Source organism: Falco punctatus, assembly GCF_963210335.1.
Source record: "Falco punctatus genome assembly, chromosome: 2".
Taxonomy (NCBI): domain Eukaryota; kingdom Metazoa; phylum Chordata; class Aves; order Falconiformes; family Falconidae; genus Falco; species Falco punctatus.
Genome location: NC_137581.1, coordinates 89,087,433 through 89,107,851, shown reverse-complemented (window position 1 = coordinate 89,107,851; position 20,419 = coordinate 89,087,433). Strand labels below are relative to the sequence as shown.

The 20,419-nt window shown below is 37.5% G+C and overlaps 1 protein-coding gene across 3 annotated transcripts in view; it reads left to right on the top strand.

Moving 5' to 3' along the window:
• The window catches only part of PDK3 (pyruvate dehydrogenase kinase 3), a 55,064-nt gene extending 35,206 nt beyond the window's left edge, over nt 1-19,858 (top strand). For all 3 annotated transcript variants that reach the window (XM_080375849.1, XM_080375848.1, XM_080375850.1), the window contains 8 exons: nt 2,075-2,259; nt 4,364-4,453; nt 7,946-8,023; nt 10,174-10,250; nt 11,379-11,480; nt 12,066-12,176; nt 17,550-17,663; nt 18,700-19,858. In XM_080375849.1, coding sequence (XP_080231975.1) covers nt 2,075-2,259; nt 4,364-4,453; nt 7,946-8,023; nt 10,174-10,250; nt 11,379-11,480; nt 12,066-12,176; nt 17,550-17,663; nt 18,700-18,843 — 901 coding nt within the window. In that variant the 3' untranslated portion in view covers nt 18,844-19,858. The remainder of the gene's footprint in view (nt 1-2,074; nt 2,260-4,363; nt 4,454-7,945; nt 8,024-10,173; nt 10,251-11,378; nt 11,481-12,065; nt 12,177-17,549; nt 17,664-18,699) is intronic.
• The last annotated feature ends 561 nt before the right edge of the window (nt 19,859-20,419 follow it).

The following is a 20,419-nucleotide window of genomic DNA, read 5'->3' as shown; positions in this document are numbered from 1 at the left end:
CTTGATGGAAACACCTGAGTGAACTCAGTTTTATCTTTGAAGATGGAAAGGGAGGCTTGTTGTGTCTCTGGAACAATGAAGAATGCCTTTATGTGTATTTGCGCACAGCTTCAGCTATGATTTGCTGGTCTGTAGCAGATAAACCTTCTAGTTCTTTGTTTGCCCTTAAGTACACTCTGTGCATTGAAGCACTTAAGTAGTGGGATGCTGGTGAACAGTTTGCCCTTGTGGAGCACGTAGGCACCATATTGTATATATTGTGGGTAGCGAAGGTATTCAAAAACAAATGGTGAAGCTGTCAGCAAAAAGCAGTTAGTGGAGAGCGTTGTCAGTTGTTTTTCAGATGTAAGTGTTGCTTCTCGGCTCTGTTTTTAGCTACTGTCTTCCTGCTCTGAGCCAAAGAAGCAACATGAGTACAGCCAGGCACTGGTCTTGTCTCAAAAACTAACATATCTCGGGGGTTACAGGTGACCCAGAATCAAGACTTCATAAACATAAAAAGTCTACAAACTTTTAAAGTATATTTTAAGATGTCCAGTCAGCAAGACCAGTAAGAGAACAGTCATTCTGTACTGTTATAGTATTTAGATTGGGGAATTAAGCAGTTAAAACTTCTCCTTTTCTATGCAACAAAATAGTGTTGAAAGACTATTGAACTATTCTAACTATGTTAACACACAGGCAAAAACTGGTTAGACTGAGGATGATGAAAAAACTATTAAAAATTAATCCTATGTTCCTTTGGAATTGGCAGTGTAGAATGGGAGAAGTGATTTTAAGTATATCACTTAAGAATGGTATGGTGTACTTTCAAATTATTGTCTTGGCTAAGTAATTATGAAAAGGAAGGAAGGGTCTGCTTTAAATGGGTTTAAATTGGTAGTATTTTTTACTTTTTGTGTTCTTAAAATTTTTTCCCTTGGCTATTGCAGCAGGATTCACTAGATGACCTTTAAAGGTCCCTTCCAACCAAACTATTCTGATTCCTTCCTTAGCTGGTATATTCTACTTTTGATAAAAATAATTAATACATTTATTTTCAGTATGTTACGAATCTGAGAATGCGTTGCTGTTGATCTTTTTTTGAAAAGGACCTGTAGAACTGTAGATACAGGCATAGATGAACAAGTCTCCCAGCTGTGCTGTTTTTGAAAAGCTGCATTTCACTATGTGCTTTTTTTATCAAGATTATGTAATCACTGAGGTGCTAATATTAATTTAATGTTAGAGTATGTAGCAGAGTTGAGTAGTACTGATTTTTCATGTCTAGGCTTTAGAAAGCTATTAATATCTCAAGTATGTATGAGTTTGCATGGGGGGGGGTGGGGGGGAGAGAGCACTTTGAAGATCATAGGTTCTTGAGCTGCCTTGGCAGGCGAAACGAAAATCCTCCAAGCTGGTTCAAAGCAAGTGCTTGTTAACAGATGCTTGTTAAAAGTAATGGCAGCGATACCCTAAAGGCTGCCGAGCTGCCACGGGGAGGATCCCGGCTGAGCAGTGTTGTACGCGCTCTGCCATCCAGCGGTGTGAGAGCAAACTGAGCAGGAGTCGCCTAGTAATTAACACATCCTGGTAGTCAAACTCACCGGAATAGATGCCAAGTAAAGGAAATACATTCAAAAGTTACACTGCACGGCTTGACGTGTTGGGAAGAAAGTATGAAGTGTAAAACTTACCGGGAAATTATCAAGGGCAGTCAGATTGGTTTTCCTCAGTTTCCTTTTCAGTCTCCCAGCTACTGTTGGCTGCAGAGAATGAGAGTTACCATCATGCATATGATTGCAGTAAAAGACATTTTTTTTTTGTTCTAAAAGGAATGTTTTGGGGAGGGATAACTTAATTGAAGGCCCTGAATATTTCACAGATCTCATAAATGAGAGATTGACCAAATATTTATCTTTAAATGTTTGTTTAGGGACTGCTATATTTTATCTTCTCCCTCTGATAATTCTTTGTTGACTGGGAGGGGTAGTAAACAGATAAAATGGTTATGCTATGGGCAGCTGAAAACAGAAGTGAGAGACTGAGTTTAGTTACACTTTTAACAATATGTTTCTAATTTTGTTTCCTCCAGCTTTTTAGATGTTTTAATTAAAGTCAGGAACAGACACAATGATGTGGTTCCAACCATGGCGCAAGGGGTGATCGAATACAAGGAAAAATATGGCTTCGATCCATTTGTTAGCAGTAACATCCAGTATTTTCTAGATAGATTCTACACCAATCGCATCTCTTTCCGTATGCTTATTAACCAACACAGTAAGTAACTGCTTTTTTAATCTTTGAGAACTCGTTAGTTACTGCTTGTAAACCTGAAGCCATAGCTTTGTTTTGTGGGGTTTTTCCCATACTCATGGCTAATTCTTAATATTTTGTGCTAATTATGGTAAAAGATATACTGGCAATGGGTTAATTTGGTACTTTGCAGCTATCAGAAATGAATCCGAAACACCAGTATGCTTTCTTTTAGAATTGTCAGGCTTTGTCAGCATGGCTGTCACTTTTTAATTTTGTTGGCAGAGACAGCTTGTGTAGTGATACATGAAGTATTTTTAGATGGTAGTAGAGTAGCTGTATCTTACTGCTCACAAATCTTGCAAGATACTTTGTAGAGCTGACATTTATTTCATAATGAAATGCAGGGACACAATAAATTCTGAATAGGTTATGCACTACGTATTTTTATTGTTGTTTTTTTCAGCAAGCTATCTAGACTGTCTTGCTTTCTAAAGAGGTTGAGTATTTCTAAATTAGGCTTTCAGTTATATCTCTTGTCTCCCTCTACTACTTATTCCCTGCTTATGAATGAATGCTAGTCGTCCTTTATCATTAAGATCTGTTTAATTTGTTGTTACTAATAAACTTACTTTTTTATTCGTATTACAGAGTGAAAGGAGTTACTTGCAGTTCCTATTAACCAGTATGTGCACATGCAGAAAATTATCTGTATAAAGTTAAGGGCAGTCCTGTGATCTAGTGTATTCTGTGCCTTTTAGCTCTAGAGCTTCATTCTCTGCCCAGTATTCTGCTTTTGTGAGCTCTTAAAAATTGTAGTACACTACAGAGAACGCGGATGCTAGAGTACTGTACTGTAAGGTATTTTACTACGAGTTGTGTGTCTTTCCAGTAACCTTTTAATGTGACTAACAAATGCTTTGCTGTGTGGACACAAAACTCTTAATGTGGCAAAGCATACAAAATGAGATAAATGTGCAGTTTATTCTTTACTTGTACCTGGGCAGACAAATGACAGATGTAAAACCAAGTTAAGTTAAAAGGCTGTCATAGAAGAGTTCTAGCAATAAGTAAAAACATTGTCCTAATAGAAGTTGTGGGCCAAGTGCTAGCATAACTTGCACTAGTTCTAAAATCTTAAAATTCTCATTGAACTGAAATGGCTTTTCCTGTGGACAATTTGATTATTTAAAAATGCCTGTAGATGCTTAAAGTTTAGTTAATGTTGTACAAGTTCTCTGTGTTAAGCAATGTTAGTGATCTGTCCATGATGGCAAATATTAATCTTGAAACACTGATGAAAAGGGCAATTGGAAAGCAGAATGAAGAAACGGAGTTTTATGTCGTTTGCATTCTTGTTTCATACATTATTGTCAGACTGTTTCTTACAGCGCAGTTCTACAAGGTGCAGTGTGCCAGTGTATTAGTTCACCATGACTGGAATAGGAAAAGCTTTCAGGTCCTCACTTTTGCTCACCTCATACTGCATCAGTTTCACATCAGAGCTGACTAACCTGCTAAAGCAGCAGAAAATCACTTCTGCAAAAATGTGTAAAACCTTTCTACTTCTTTGAGAGCTAAACTCTCTGTGAAGGATCTGGTGAGTGGCAGACCCTTGTGCAAAGGAGAGAGCAGGGAGTATGCTGCTGAGAGTCAGGGAGAAAGTAAAGTGAGTTGAGACCTGTGTGCCAGCTGTGAAATTGCAGGTTAGGTGAGTGCAAAAGGCTTTTAATGCTGTCTTAGAGTTCCTCAGTCCTTTTTACTGTAACGTTTTCATTGTTGTGAGTGCTTCTGTTCTGACATAATGGTATGAGTGAAGCATTTTACAGTTTAGTTTTATCTAATTTTTAATAGTCCACTTTGAAATGCAGGTTTTCACCTTAACCCTCCCACACCAGTATTTGTTTTAATAGTCCTAGCTATAAAAAAAAAAGGGGGGGGCGGGGAAGGGGGGGAAGAGGAGGAAGGAGGCAAGTAGTCTTCCTAAACAAGGATTCTGACAATTTCCTGGAGAATCTTTTTACAAAGTGATGCACTATCCAGTAGGTTTCAGATACCATCATATTTAAACTTTCTGGGATGCCTCAAGTGTAATACACAATTTACTGCCATTTCTTTTTCCTTTCAGCACTTCTTTTTGGTGGAGATATTAATCCTGCTCATCCCAAACATATTGGAAGTATTGATCCTAACTGTAATGTGGCAGAGGTGGTTAAAGGTAAGATGAAGTTAATTCTTCTGTTGATTAAAAAAAACCCACAACTTAGAATATATCTAAATATGTTACTGAGATACAAGAGACTGAAGGAGATTTAAATTCATTTAATAAAATAAAAAAAGTAGTTCTGCAGTTGCTTACAGTGAAGTCATGGGTTTGTGGAGGCTTTCTTATGTGTTAATATAACAGAAGTTTCTCTATTCTCATTAACAGAACTAAGAAAACAATTGAAAATTTTAATAACTTTAATCTGTCCTTTTAAGTATTAAGTGTCTAAGTGTTCTGTTAAACTTTAGTTTTCTTCTGCCCTAAAATACATAGAAACGATTTCTCATGTACTTTTTTTTTCTGATGCTGGTACTAAAGAAAAATGAGAGTAAGTAAAATTTTTCAATTTGTTTAATTAGCCCTTGCAGTAAAGTGTCCTCAAGAATACTGATATTCCAGTGAAACTCCCCGTTGCTATGCATATCTGATCATGATCTGCCACAGCTGTGTTATAAATCCTGTTTGCTTAATAAATCCTGTGTGCTTAGTGTTGTGAGTTTTCATACGCTTTCAGAACGTTAGTAAGTAGGCTTGAGACAGTGCTGCTGCAAGAACTTGTACGTTGAAGGTTCACGCTCTGTGTGTGTCTCTTTACAAATACAGGCCTTGCTGTAGGAGTCAGTTCTATGCTCTGTCCTTTACTGATGTTGTGCAGCTGCAAGAGGGGAAAGATGTGTTTCTCCCCTTTGCTTTCTCTCACCCTTTGGTGAAGTAAGAGGGAGACCTTTCTGGTGCCAGACTCTGACCTGTGTGATAGCTTGCTTTGTATTGTAGGTGCTTTTTACTGTTACAAAGCAGTCTTGGCTTCTAGCTCTTAAGGCGGCCCTTTTTCAGCAGTTTTCTTTTGGTTGATCTTCCTCCACTTTGACTATGCATTGTATATATCACAGTTGTGTTGTTTATTTAGATATTCCCTTTAATACCAATGTTTGATCTATCTTGATCATCAAATTCGTAGTTGCTGCCTTTGACAGAGGAATGCATAGTGTGAGAAGGTTCTCGGTCCAGTTTTTGAGCCAGTAGCTGAAATAGATCTTCCACATCTGAAGAAGTAATCACTAACAAAACAAGGGCATCACAAACAGTGTACAGTATTGTCTCTCAAAGAAACAAAATGTCCTTAAAGACGGAGTGTCTAGAGTCAAGGTGGTTGAGGCCGTTTCCTTGTAGAATTGGTGAACGGGTTAACTTACATTCTGTATACGGGGCTAGCTCCAAAACATTCTGGTTCACAGGGAACATTCTGAGATATTTGTCAGAGTTAAGATGGTGATTTTGGCACCATATGTGGCAGCCACAAGCTCGGTATGTCCTTCAGATATTGAAGAAATTATTTAAACAGCCAATTCTTACTTCAAGCAGCTCCACAAAGTGTTTTGTCTGGAACTGTCTGAGGTGGGTCTTGGTATCTCGCTGACTGTCCTACAGTAAGTATTTTGAGCTGACAACAAATGCAGGCTTGTTCCTGGAGTAAGGATTTTAGATGTACTAATAGATCCTTCACTCTTGTTGCTACCTGCCTTCAGCCATGACATAAAGCCTGCTATGAACTCTGCAGTCTCTTCTAAAGACTTAGGACTCTGCCAAAGAGTTGGCTTTTAAAGGAAGGTAAAATGTGAGACTGCACAGAGTCTGTCTGACACTGTTTTGCTCATGGATGGATGTTTTACTAGATCATGAAGTTACAGCGTATTCCCATTCATCTCGAGGGTGGTAAGGTGGCTGCTTCCTGAAAATGGATGAGAGTTCTACATTAAATTTAGGTAGGCTAAATTGATTTATTCAGAGCCTCTTTGTTCTCTCAAGGTTTGCGTAGTGACTGTCTGCTCCACATCTGTGTACTGAGGGCTTTTGGGTTATTCCCATGCAGTTATTGGTTTGCTTTTTAGAGGCCTTGAAGTTTTTCGCTGCAATAAGAATCCCGACTCCTGTACCCTGGATCCCTACCTGGTTTTCACTTCTGTGATGTGGAAACTCTTTGAAATGTGCTATTGTATTCCTTTTTCCGTGTAGGTGGAACATTGCTATCTTCAGCTTTTGATAACTGAGCCGATATTGTGGCTGTGCTTCTTGCACCCCTTTCTGTTAAAGCACAGGGTTACTGCCAAGAGCATCAGTAGTTCTGATGTGATTTTAGAATTTTGTGTAAGTCTAGGTATTCCAGCATCTTTTTTCCTAAATTATGCACGTACCAGGCTGAGGTTCTTTGTACAGCTTTGGATATTAAATGGGATTTTGATCTTTTTACTAGGACAAGTTTTATTGTGTTAATGACAGGACTGTTTTTAGAAAGTCTTTGGAGCTGACCATCTTGACATAAGGTTCCTATGAATAGCTGATTTTATGAGATGTTCTTGGTCAAGTCCTGGGAACATTTCCAGTGTTGATTAGCTCCATTTTACTAGACCTCAAGCAGCATTTGTGTCAGTGTTGTGTGATACATCCAGCCCTGCAGATGCCAGAACAACTGGTAGAATTTTTTTTCGGATAACAGGACATTATAGATTATTTCTGTAGGCATCTTGAAGGAGGACAATTACAGGTAACTAGCCCTTTCTGGAAACCAGTGATTTTACTTTCTTTGTGCTTGTCACATAGTTCTGAGTCTTGGCAGTGACTTGGCAGTAGTGTCACTTTGGGCAGGAGGAAGAAGGTACATGTAGGGTGAGGTCAAATGCAATTCTTACGGTATCTTAGCAAGTTTCTCTTGCTTACAGAACTGCCCATCTGTTTATCTGCTTGCTTTTAGCTCATGTTTATTATGAGGAAGCCACTTTTAAGGTAGCTGAAGCAATGTGGTTAGAACATCAAGTTTATAGCTTCTCTTTAAGACTTGCTGCTTGTCTCTAAAATTTTTGCAAATGAGGTACCAGTGAATACTTAAGCTACTAAGAAATCTTTCAAACAAGAGGTGACTTAAATTTTCTTGCTGTGTTTTGACAATACGTCAAGCCTGATTTGGATTATGAGGAGGCTTTCTTTTTTTGTTCAGTAGGAAAGAATGAAGAATCTTAATGATTCCAGCTTCCCCTCAAAAGACCTTGAAAAATCAAGTATTGTAAACAGTATTGTGTTTAGAAAAACTGAGTTTATGGTTGCAATGTCATCCTTTTTTTTTTTGAGATGGAAAGAACAAACATTACAGTGTGATCAGGACATGACAAATACTATGGTCAGCCTAAGATTATACTCTTCTGTTTTTCAAGCCCTGAAAAAAGACAAAAAATAGCTTCTCTCTAGTAAACTGCCTAGAGTTTTAAATAGAATTTGCCCTTTCTTGGCAAATGGGCTATAAGCACACAGAAAAATGGAGCAGAATGGATACTGGTTTCATACTTCTGGTTACTAAAATGAGTGTTCTGCTTGTAGTCTTTCACGTACAGGATGAGTTTTGCTAGACAACTCTAGATGTATTTGATAAGTCAATGTTCTGTTGTTTTGTAGATGCTTATGAGACAGCTAAGATGTTATGCGAACAGTACTATCTGGTGGCGCCTGATCTGGAAGTTGAAGAATTCAATGGTAATTGTGGAATTAGTTTCCCATTTAAGTGATGTATGTAAAAAAACAAAACAAAACAAAAAAAAGCAACATTTGTAACATCAGCGATTTCTAGTTTTGTTAACTGTAAGTTATGATTAGAACTCTGCAGTGCTATATGCAGATTTACTTTTCTTATGTGTCCGCATGGGCACCAGAATTAGTTTATTATCATCATGGCACATCTACTTCTTGATGCTGAATGCAGAGTGCTATCTGCTGAATTTGCTATTACTTAAAGGAAAATAAGATGATCAAGAATCCTCATAATTGGGAAGGAAACATGCCTGTCTTCTAACTAATCTTTAAAAAAAGCTGAAATTTGCTTCATTTTGAAGTATGTTTATAAATTCCGCTGTCAGTCTCTGTACCAGTGGTAAGCTTTTCTGTGTAAGATGGCAAAATTAGACATTTGTTTCCATGCTCTTATCTTGTAAGTCCTATCATAAACTTCTCACATGAACATTATTTCAAGTTGATTGCAAAGATAAGGATTGGATGCTGTGAAATTGACGAGACAGTCCTTGTCAGTGTATGGACTAATTTTTGTTCATAATTTCTATTGACAAAAGGTAAGTTGTCTTTTTTAAGTTAAAAGAATAAATTGTTTTGAGTGATCCTCTCACAAACTTTGGACAGCTCTCCAAACATGTGACTAAGATGTTTTCAGACTCCAACAGGGAATTTAAAAAAGTCTCAGAAATAGGTAACACTCAAAATGGAGTGTATGATATATGGGAACACGTGTTGCTTAAAGTATTGTGGAAATACTTCTCTAAACAAAGTGATATTGTCAATGCTGATGCATTTCTACCAGCCCCCTCTCCCAAAACCAAAGGGCCCAACCTTCCCCGTTCCCACACTGAGTGATTTTTAGAGCTAAAAGTACTGAGTGCTGCAGCAGAGGAATGACTGCAAAATTCATTTGAAGGCCTAAGTGAAAAGATGCAACAGTAGAGAAAACAAGTTGCTGGATCTTATTAAAAATGTGAGGAAAAAAATACTGGCTTCCTTGTAAACTAGATTATCAACATGAGGAAAGTGACTTTGCAAATTACCTCACAAGAGCAACAGTAACATGTTTTCTATGCGTACTCTGTGCCTCAAGCGAGTACAAATTGGTCAACCTTGGTTTTGGTGATGCATAAGGGAACTGGAGTATGGACTGACAAAATTAATGTAATAAAACAGCAAGTTGCCTTGCAACTAAATACGCAGAGCATTGTTTTGGTGGTCTTTTCTGAAGAGTTTTCCCTACTGTGTATCTTAAAATAATAGCTGGTATTATCAACCCTCAGTGCCAAAAAGGATGAAGTTGATGTGTTCTGTGTGCATGTTTGTATCTTCCTGCAATTTATGAAACAGACATTTCAAGATTTTTCTTCAATCTGAACTGCTGCTGAGTCTGACAAACTGTGACTCTATAACTTAATGCCAGTAGATATTTCAGTGTTCAGGGATGGTTGCATCTTCAGCACCGAAACTGTCCTGGTATGTATTAAATGCAGCTCTGTTATTTCCTGCCAAATCAGCTAGCACTCTACATACAGAGCTGTGCCAAGCCATACACCTCAGCCAAAATACTAACAACAGGACAACAGCAGACAAACAATTCAGTTATGGTTTGGATTAAGAAAACTCTAATATTGTCTGAAATACATTTTTGAAAATTTTTATTAACACTTTACATTTTATATGTTTTAATTATGGGAAAATACATAGTTTTAGAATAGCTTAAACAGTGAATTTTAAGTGTAAGAACCTTTTTGTGCAGCAAATGTTATGCTTAAATATAGTTTGTGTTAAGAAAAGGAATTTCCCAGTTAAATGGGAAAGTTCTCTTACCATACGTTGTCAGTATGAAACCAACCACTGCTTTAGTGAAGTTTCATATCTAAACAGTCTGCTGACATAGATATCTTTGAAAATCATCATTAGAATTTGTTATTTCAGGATATAGCAGTAACTGAAATCTAGTTCCATGAAGTAAAAACATAATCTTGCACTTTCAAAATGAAAACATGCTTACATACTTGTCTTTTCCTACAGTTTCATGTTATTCGTGTAGATAGAAATTATGCAAAATACTGTTTTGAAAAAAATATAATAATTTGGCTCTTTTTTTTTTTTAGCTAAAGCTCCAAACAAGCCTATTCAAGTAGTCTATGTACCTTCTCACTTGTTTCATATGTTGTTTGAATTATTCAAGGTAGGTTGCACGTGTTAATATTTCAAAGGGGTTTGTGAACTTACATTACTGTTGAAATTAAGTTTCTTTTCATTTACAGCTGTTAAATGTTATTTCAGTTTTCCTTTCGTACGTTTATTCTTAAACAAGTGGAAAGGGTTGAAAGCAAGGCTTACAGCCCTCTCATGCCCTTGTGTACTTGAAATTTCTGTGTTTTTCCACTTCTCCTTTTGTGCTTTTGCAGCTGATTTAACTTTAAAACACTCATGATAGTCTGTTTTTGCAATGATGATGTATTTTTTTACCTTGCAGTTTTCATAAGCTTGCTGCTTCATTGCTTATTTGAGGACTAGTTAGGATCAGTGTGTCTATTGTGAAAACAGCCCATATCCTTGAATAGTGTAAATTACATGCTTTGTTTTGTTTTTTGTTGGAACAACAATGAAAATGGAGTGTGTAAGAGCTGTTGATTGCTTTCAAATAGATAGGTGGTCTTTAGGCTGTGCAGGTGAACACAAGAAAATCAGGGGGGAAAATGCATTTGGTCAGAGAGAAACTTTTCCTAAATAATGGTATTTTGGGTTTGATTTCTGACATTTTCCAAGTATTGTTCATTTAAATCTTCCCTGTTTTGTCATTTGTAACATTAGTTCCAGTGCAGAACAGGTGAGAATTTGTGCACTACTGGTAGGTATGTTTTGGTTCCAGTCATGAAACACTATGAAACCAGTAAGTTGTAGCTGTGGAAGGACTGGCAGTGGAAGCTCTGTTAATAGTTGCCATCTATCAGTCTGACTTTATCATAACTTAGCAATTACGTTACCCAGACTGAGAAAATCAAAGCTTGTTCTCAGAGGTGAACATCACTATTGGTGTTCTGCAAGGCGGAGGGTGAAGGATGTTGTCATCCTTTATACAGACATATATATACGCACACACACATATTAATTGATTTCACACAGTTAAAAATAGATAAAAGTATGTATAATGGAGTTCTGATGTAAAAGTTTAACTGGACAATTCATTGACTGTAAAGCACTACTTAAACTTGTTTAAATACAGCCGTTTCCGTCTTGTATAGAAATGTAGGACAAAAAGCATGTATGATAAAGTTAGAATCAAAGAGACATTTTTTTCTTTTGTCTTCAGAATTCAATGAGAGCTACAGTGGAATTACATGAAGGTAAGAGAGAAGGCTATCCATCGATCAAAACCTTAGTCACTTTGGGGAAAGAAGATCTATCTATTAAGGTAAATGCTTAAAAATAATACGCAGCTTAGAAACCTGCTAGGTTTAGAATAGTATGACTTGTAATTTGAAAAAGCAAAAAGGCAAATTACTGTATTGCTTCTTATACTTGCTTTGTATTTGTTAGAATAGAGTATTTTCGGTTGGAAAGGACCTACAGAGATCATCTAGTCCAGCTGCCTGACCACTCCAGGGCTGGATTAAGGGCATTGTCAAAATGCCTCTTAAACACTGACAGCCATGGGACATTGACCACCCCTCTAGGAAGCCTGTTCCAGTGTTTGACCACCCTGTTTGTAAAGAAATGTTCCCGATGTCCAGTCTGAACCTCCTCTGATGCCGCTTTGAACCATTCCTTCATGTCCTGTCACTGGATCCCAGGGAGAGGAGAGCAGCACCTCTCTCTCCATTTCCCCTCCTCAGGAAGCTGCAGAGCACAGCGAGGTCAGCCCTCAGCCTCCTTTTCTCCAGAGTAGACAGAGTTCTTAGCTGCTCCTTTAGTATCTCTGAAGTCACTTAGATAATGCTGCTTGAGTTTTGCAGGGTTTTTTTCAGAACATAACGTTTAAAATATTTTTATTCCTTAGATAAGTGATCAAGGTGGAGGTGTACCTTTAAGAAAAATAGACAGATTGTTTAACTACATGTACTCAACAGCACCCAGGCCTAGTTTGGAGCCCTCGAGAGCTGTGCCTTTGGTAAGCAATTGCAATATGTATTTAAATGTCCCTTTGGATCACTCTGGATGTATGTTTACATTCACTGCAATCTACTGGATCAGGTCTTCCACTGAAGAAATTGTTTATCATTAGCAAGTCTATGCAGGTGAACATACAAAGAGAAAATGGGTTCTGTTATCATTGCTTAGTCTTTGGAATAGAAAATTGCTTTTCTTTGTCTTGACATTATATTCTTGGACACAAGCATGTCTACAGAAGCACGATATTTTCACAGGTTAATGGACAGAATTTTTAGTGCTGTATTACTGAGAAGGTGGATAACCTAATGAGCTTCTCTTTTGTTTGTAAATTATATCTGTTTCCTATAACTGATGTATTGAAAAGGTCAGCCACACTGTTGGAATTATAGCATGTGAGAAACACCTCCTAGTAATACACAAGCTTATATTCAAGTTCTTAAATTACTTTTATATAAGTTAAGGACTTAAAACCACCTTTTTTTAAAAAAATAATTTTGAAACCTGCGTGTGATATGAACACTTCTGGTATATTCCTGTTCAGCTGGAAATACCTCATGTGATACTCCCTTCTGAGATGTATCAGGGTCAGATTTCAAACAAAACTTCCTCATAGTTTTTTCTAAGCAGGGAATTATTTGAGTGTTGAATCCATAGGTTCTTTTAGCAAGCATGATTTTTTTGAAATAATATTTCTAAATTATTAAATTATATATTGGCTCATTGTGACAAAAATGATATAGCTACTGCTGCATTTGACTAGCTTTAAGTGGATTCATACTGATGTTGTATTCTTGCATCTTCTCATCTTTGTTCTCTATTACTCTATTGCAATTCTTTATCTTCAGGCATATCAAGAAAAAGTTGATTCTTTGAGAAATTTCCTTTCCCTATTTAGGAACACGCTCATCTAGCGTGTTCTTAAGGTTATTTTTTTTTCTGCTGATACTTCTGTGCTTGAAGTGCCTCCAACCAGCTAATAAAATGTGATGCAAAGAGTATTTCTGGTATACAATAATTAACAGTGAACTGAGGGTGAAACCAGTTAAGAGTGGTTCAGAGAGAATAAATTTCCTTTCAGAATTTTAGCAGAAAATCTTTATGGTACTGTCCTCGTCCATAGTTCATAACATTGTGGCACCTAAATGCATTGCATTGTTTTTTACCAGTGTTTGATGCCACTGCAGTAGGTGTGAAACCCAGTTTTGTATCTGCATTGACTTGGTATTAATCCTTGACAGCTCCTACCTCTACAACACATCTTAGTAATATGTTTCAAACTTTTGATGTTTCACAGAAAATCATCTTGAATGGGATGAGTGATAGGGAACAGGCCTTAATTCAAATATAAACGTTTTTCTTTGTCATGAATGGTAGAATCTTTTTTTTATTCATAATCTGCCTTTGTTCTGTCTTGCTTTTGATCAGCAATTTACTATATCATCCTACAAGGATTTCCTGAAACTTGTTCTCACTATAAACTTACACCTTGATTACTAGTTGTATTCACTATTAAAATGTCTCTTCTTTTTGTGGCTTTCTGATTGGAAAATGTGTTCATCTTAGGATTGACACTATTCTTTTCCTTTTTATTCCCCATGCATCTTTAGCAATGCATTCCTGTGTTTATTTCCTCCTATTCAAGACCACTTACTGTGATTCTGTGGAATTTATACTTCGTATTCTTCTACTGTTTTCAGGCCTTGTTTTCCTCTTCAATCTGTCACTCTAGTCAGACCTGCAAAGTATCCCCCTCTCTTGTGAACCTGGCAGGTTTTGCCCTGTGAGTCTGACTGCCTGTACGTGACTGAATGTTGAGAAGAGTTGTTAAGCTCTCTTATTTAGATGTGTGCGGAGACAGAAGAAAGTCAAGAGCTGGGAGTCTATAGCATATCTTTCCACTAAGAGGAAAAAGGAATTAGCAGTGAAGCTTGATATGTTATGTATTATGGCCCAGATCCAGTTATAAAACCAATTTGTATGTCAGGCTAGAAATAAAAATCCTTCAGCAGAAAGATTCTGCATAAATCCTCTTTGAAGTCCTTGTAGAAGGAGAGTTGCTTTATTGCTTGGTGCCAAAGACCAAACCACTTAATTACAGTGCTCCAAAAAGTAGGTAGGTCTGTGCTTGTGCTGTTCTAGACTTAAATAATATTCTGAATTAAATTGCAGTGTAAATAGACTTATTTTTCTGTTCTAACACTCCCTCCCCTGTCTCATTTACGAAACACTCATGGACTTGAGGAGTGGACGAGAGGGATCTTTCTGTTGATTGGTGAAAGACCTTTCTCACTGTCATTGCAAATGTTGTTTAAAAACAGCTGAGAATCCATGTTGCCATGGCAGCATTCACATTCTGAGAGGTCTTGTGTTCTTCTGTACTGCTGTACATACAGTGGAAACATTAGAAACACATGGTAATGTTTAATGATAATTAGGTTTTCTTAGATAATTTAATGATTCTTTCTCTGGCAGCATTTCTTTATAGTGGGAGAAACATGGCTTAAATTAAGTTTAATGAAACCTGTATAGACTAGTAACACAAATCTAATAATTTTCTGTTTGTGTAATGCATACTGTAATACTTTGTGAGAAATTTGCTCTAAAAAGCTTTCCCTTTTCTCAAGGTAGGTGTCCCAACGTTGACTGTATTCTGTCCTCTAGGTCAAGCACAGGTCGATGTAGTAATTTCTGGTTGTTAATTGTCTTTTGCAAAATTGACTTTTTGCAAGGTGTCATCTTAACAGGTTACTCACCTGGGACCTGTTGCCTTCGTATTTCTTACAAGTTATCTGTTTTGGAAAATACTCTGAAGATGGTGTAGAGAAGAGGCTGACAGGAAATTTTTGGAAGAGGGCAGTATGAAATAATTACGTGGGCTAGCACAGAGCGTAAAAAGATTTTCCTGGAAGGAGCAGGAGGCAAACAGAAACTGGGTATGGGTTTTAAGGAGTAATTCTGGAGAGAAGAAAGTATAATGTGTTTTCAGGATTGCTTGGTACTGCCCTTTATTGAGCTGTTCCTGGAGAGTATGTACTATGTACAATTTGCCTTTTGGTTGCTGTGCTTTTTAATTTGTGCGTTGTATTTATTGTCTAGTCTTCAGAAAAGTCAGCTTTCAGAAATTTTTTTTTGGTTCTAAGGCAGTCCGATAGCTTCCGGTTTTTAGAGTTTAAAAAAGAAATGCATCTACTTTCAAGACCAGATGTTTGAAAGTGATGCAAGTGCCTCTAATGGCAGTCTTTGAGAATTAAGTTTTTTAAATCATACTGTATGAAAAAGTGCAGCCAAGCAACTTTCAGCTGTGGAAATGGACACTAATGACTGTAACAAGGGGTGTGAGTAGAAAAGAGCACTTTGTCATTTCTGTTTCTCATTCTGCTCCGAAGAACTGAGTGAGCATCTGTAATCAGTTTAAGATCACTAAATTTAGACTTCTGTAAAAACAAGGCAAAGAGGTCAAAAGATACTGTAGAGACGGTAGATGTGACAGCAAGAGAATTTGTGATGGACGGTGTAGTACAAAGGTCTTCAATGTTCACCCCTCCCTCAAGAGATTTCCTATAAAGTGATACTACCTGTTCGCTGTGTATAATGCTTCCAAGTCCTCCTTCTTGGCCTTTTCTTTCTTGTATCATTTTGCGTCTTTGATTTTTGTTGTGGTTTAACCCCAGCTGGCAACCAAGCACCACGCAGCCACTCGATCGCTGACACCCCCTCACGCAGAGGGATGGGGAGGAGGAATGTAAAACTCAAGGGTTGAGATAAGAACAACTTAGTAGGCAAAGCAAAAGCCGCACATGCAAGCAAAACAAAGCAAGGAATCCATTCACCACTTCCCGTGGGCAGGCAGGTGTTCAGCCATCCCCAGGAAAGCCGGGCTCCATCACACGTAACGGTTACTCGGGAAGACAAACGCCATAATGCCAAATGTGTCCCCTCTCTTCCTTCTTCTTCCCCCAGTTTATATACCAAGCATGACGTTGTATGGTATGGAATACCTCTTTGGCTAGCTTGGGTCACCTGTCCTGGCTGTGTCCCCTCCCAATTTCCTCTGCCCGCCCCCCCCCCCCCCCCCAGTCCTCTGACTGACAAACCCATCAGTGTGCTGTCAGCATTGTTCTCACACCAAACCCAGAGCACAGCGCTGCACCAGCTGCTAAGAAGAAAATTAACTCTATCCCAGCTGAAACCAGGACAGTTTTAAGATTCAGGGCATGATTCTCAGCTATTTGTCAGGTTGCCTTTGTAGAGGTACTATAATGGAATGAGTTTACTGGTATTCTGAAAACTTCAGGTGTCTTAATTCTCCCTGTAATCCACCCTTATGGAAAAGTTGTATTATTCCATTACCTTGAAAAGAAGGATATACAAATGCTTGTGTGTCTGGAATCCTTCCTTTATTGCTCTGGGTAGCCCTGAAAAATTCAGGGGTGAATACTCAGCCACTGTGATCCTCAGTACTTACCCAGTCATCTGAAAGAGTCAATGTGTAGACCAAAAATCTTACTTCCTGGTTGCAGTGAGGGAGGCTTCGGGTTTTTTATAACTTTTTCTGACAAGAGTGGGTTGGAAAAAGTGCCAAGTGTTGACTTTGTTGTAGCTATGGTTATAAATATTAGTTTTTTAAATATAAAATCTAAACTTTGTACCTGTTAAGTCTGTTACACTTTGAAAATTGTGTGATCTGTACAGGGTTTCAGTCCTCAGTAGATCATTCGGTGCTGTGGAATCCTGCTCTTCTGTGAGATGGGTAAACAGCAGCGAGGGTTACTTGCCTTACTGCTTTGTATGTAGTCTTCTGATCGCTATTGCACTTTGGCATCAGCGATCACTTAATAGTGGGACCTAGATGAAGTAAACGGAGTTGTCACTGGCTTTCCTGTGTAGTCTCCGAAGCATGGAGACATCTCAGAATAACGACCCCAGGCTTGGCAGAGAAAAAACCATGCTATCAAAAACCTGGGTTTTGACCAAAGAAAGAACGGAGTATTACAGCAATGGTAATTATAATGAGGAAGCAGTAGATATTAGTTTGCTTTGATGATCGGAGGAAGTGTGTACTGTATGTTACACCTACCTGCCACTTTGAGAAAATGCAAAATGGACAAGGTAGTTCTAACAAAGGACTCTCATATTTTTCCTTTCTCTGTACTTAAGCTGAAAAACTATGCCTAGGAAAAAAGGAGATGGCGGAAACCACTGAATACCAGCTTACAGTGTAAGCTGAGTAATAAAGGAAAGGTTGAAAAATAATTTCATGCAAATCTAATATTTAGGTATCTTCTGTTTTATAAATGATTGCAGTGATCTGTGGCCCCTTTTTTTTTTAACGTTTCATTGTGGTTTTCCTTTTGTTTTCTTGTTTTTGTAGGCTGGGTTTGGCTATGGCTTGCCAATTTCTCGTCTGTATGCTAGGTACTTTCAAGGTGACCTTAAACTCTACTCAATGGAAGGCATTGGTTCAGATGCTGTAATTTATTTGAAGGTATGAATTTGACCCTTTTATAAGCTAGTAATGCAGTGCAGTTTGTTTATAGCAGGCTGAATAAGTGAGCTTTCTCTTTCACTCAACATGTTATCAAATTTGTAATTGCTGTTTTCGTTATATTTTATCTAAATCAGTTACACAGAATGCTAAAAACAAAGATTATAAATATTAACCTGGCACTAATACTAGTTAACTTTTTTATCCCCTGTGTTGGAACTTTGCGTTTTGTTAATCTGTCATAAGTGCTGAATTTTCGAATCATTGTGTAATGAGAGATTATTTTGGTTAATGCTTTTTGATTCTAAAAATTTTGACCACAGTAAAACTGAGAAGACTACTGTTGACTAGTACATATTCTTTTTTCTGTGCAATTCTTGACCTTTTTGCCTTTGTCATTTTTCGGAGATCTGAGGCTATTCAGGGGCTTGAGATTGAAACTAACTGCTTGAATTTCATCAGCTAATTTAAAAGAATATGGTGTACAGCTCATATGCAGGTCATTGACTTAGCATTGCCACTGTGCCTGGCTGTATGCAAAAGCAAGTTGTGGAATCCTGTGCTAACTTTAGTTTCTGATGAGTTAAATCCTGTGCATGTATGTGTGAAGGAAAAAGGTATGATCTTTCTCAGAGGAAAAAGGCATGTTAATGGGCTGAACTACATCAGTCCTCACAGGTCAGTGTGCTGTCAGAGTCCAAGTTTCTTGAAGTGAAATGTTTAGGTAAAGCTGTCTGCCCTGTGTCAGTGGCAAATCTCTCAAATGTTTTTGACCAAAACTTTTTTTCTTGCTATCTTTGTTGACACCACTCCCTGGAAAGAAGTAATATTTTCAAGTGTTAATATTTTCTCTTAACTTTTACTACGACTAGTAGTTCGACTATGGCTAGAGTGATTAGTCACAACTAAAGTGTTTTCAAAATAGCGCTGTGACATGTAACACTTGTTCAATGCAGAAGTTGCAACTGTAGAACTCCCCAGAGTATAATCTGGGTATCTAGTGATATCTTACCGTTGCTTTTGTTTTTTTCCGTAGGCCCTTTCAAGTGAATCATTTGAAAGACTTCCCGTTTTTAATAAGTCAGCATGGCGACACTACAAGACCACGCCTGAAGCAGATGACTGGAGCAATCCTAGTAGTGAACCAAGGGATGCTTCTAAATATAAAGCTAATCGATAATTTGCCACCTTTTGTCTCTGTTGGGGATGACCTCTGCATTCAGTATAAAGTCTCTGCTTTGTTCCAAAATCCACAGTAGTTAATTACTTCTAAACAAAGAACCTAATCAGGGCATTGAAAAAATACCAAGAACAAAGTGATGATTGGGACTTAAAAGAAGGCACTAAGCATGTTTGGTATGTGAATCCCATCTACTTCACCAGAATATGCTTGGTTGCTTCAGTCATGCATTGACAAAAGGGATTGCACTGTGATTGCACTTAAGAATACAGCGTTGTAACAAAAAGACAGAATTTGAAATGGCCAATTTTTATTCCAATATAAGGATTGGGCAAGATATGCAGAATCCCTTTAAATGGTGAATAGCATCTTGAACAGCAATATGGTGTAAGAGAAAAATTCTAATGTAGTTACACATAGGCTTTGAAAATCAACTCTTTGCTGCATTTTATATTGCACAGTGTCAATATAAACAGAAAATCCCTTTTGAGCTCTTCAGATCTTGTCTCTAATGAGCTTATAAATGCATAGTTCTTAAAAGGGTTCTGCAGCTTTAAAAATTGATGCTTCCCCCAAATTCCCAAATCCATTTGTCAAGAGCATACAGAAATTATGTTGCTGTAAGACATTGGGACTTCCACTTCTTGGTGTGCACCTTAATGATTTTTTTTTGACACGCAAACACAGAAATGCATTTCTATACATTTTTCATTGTTTTGAGGAAAGATAAGTAGTTGGATCATCTCTCCATACAAAAAATTATTGTCAATACAGGGCAGAAAGAAATACAATTTCACGTTTATTGCCTATCATTTGGGGGGGATTGGGGAGGGGAGAGAGATGCTGAAGGGCCACACAGCCAGTGATACAAATGAATTTGCCTTAAGAGTGTTGGTTGCTTGGAACCTGATCAATTTAAAACCTGTAAATAGTTTGCAAAGTTATTTATATATTCAATGTCTGACTATAGTCTGGTAATCTGAACTTGTAGTGTATATAAAGATGTTGTACACCAGCTTTTGGAAAGTGTCATTGATCTAAATACATGAAACTGGAAATATTGTAGAAATGGGAGGGACAAAACACAGCTGGCACATGATTTAAGGGGAAAAAAAATCAAAGAGAATAAAACCTAAATATTTCCCCTTAAATTTATTGTAAAGGTTATTGCTAACTATTAGGAAACCGTTCTTCACCAAGTCTTTGCCAAATACTGTTTCTGATACTATGGCCTTTCAGAAAAAGTTGTGCAATTTTGAAGTTCTGGTGGTATCTTAGTTGTGGGAATAAAGTAGATGAGTTGTAAGCAACTCTGATGCACGCTCAGTTTCTGTTAGGCGTTTTGATATTTTTTTTGAAAGATACTGCAGATTTTAGCATGGAAAAATGAAACTTGTTTACTAAAATTGTGGAGGAGTGGTCCCTTTTGTCCTCCCATTATCTATTTTTATAAAGAACCATTCTATTAGGTAAACAGGCAAATGCTGAGAAATTCCTAGATATTTTTAAAACAAAAATCTTAGTTTGACTTAATGATAGTACTTTGCACTTAAGTAGCACGTTTCATCAGGGGATT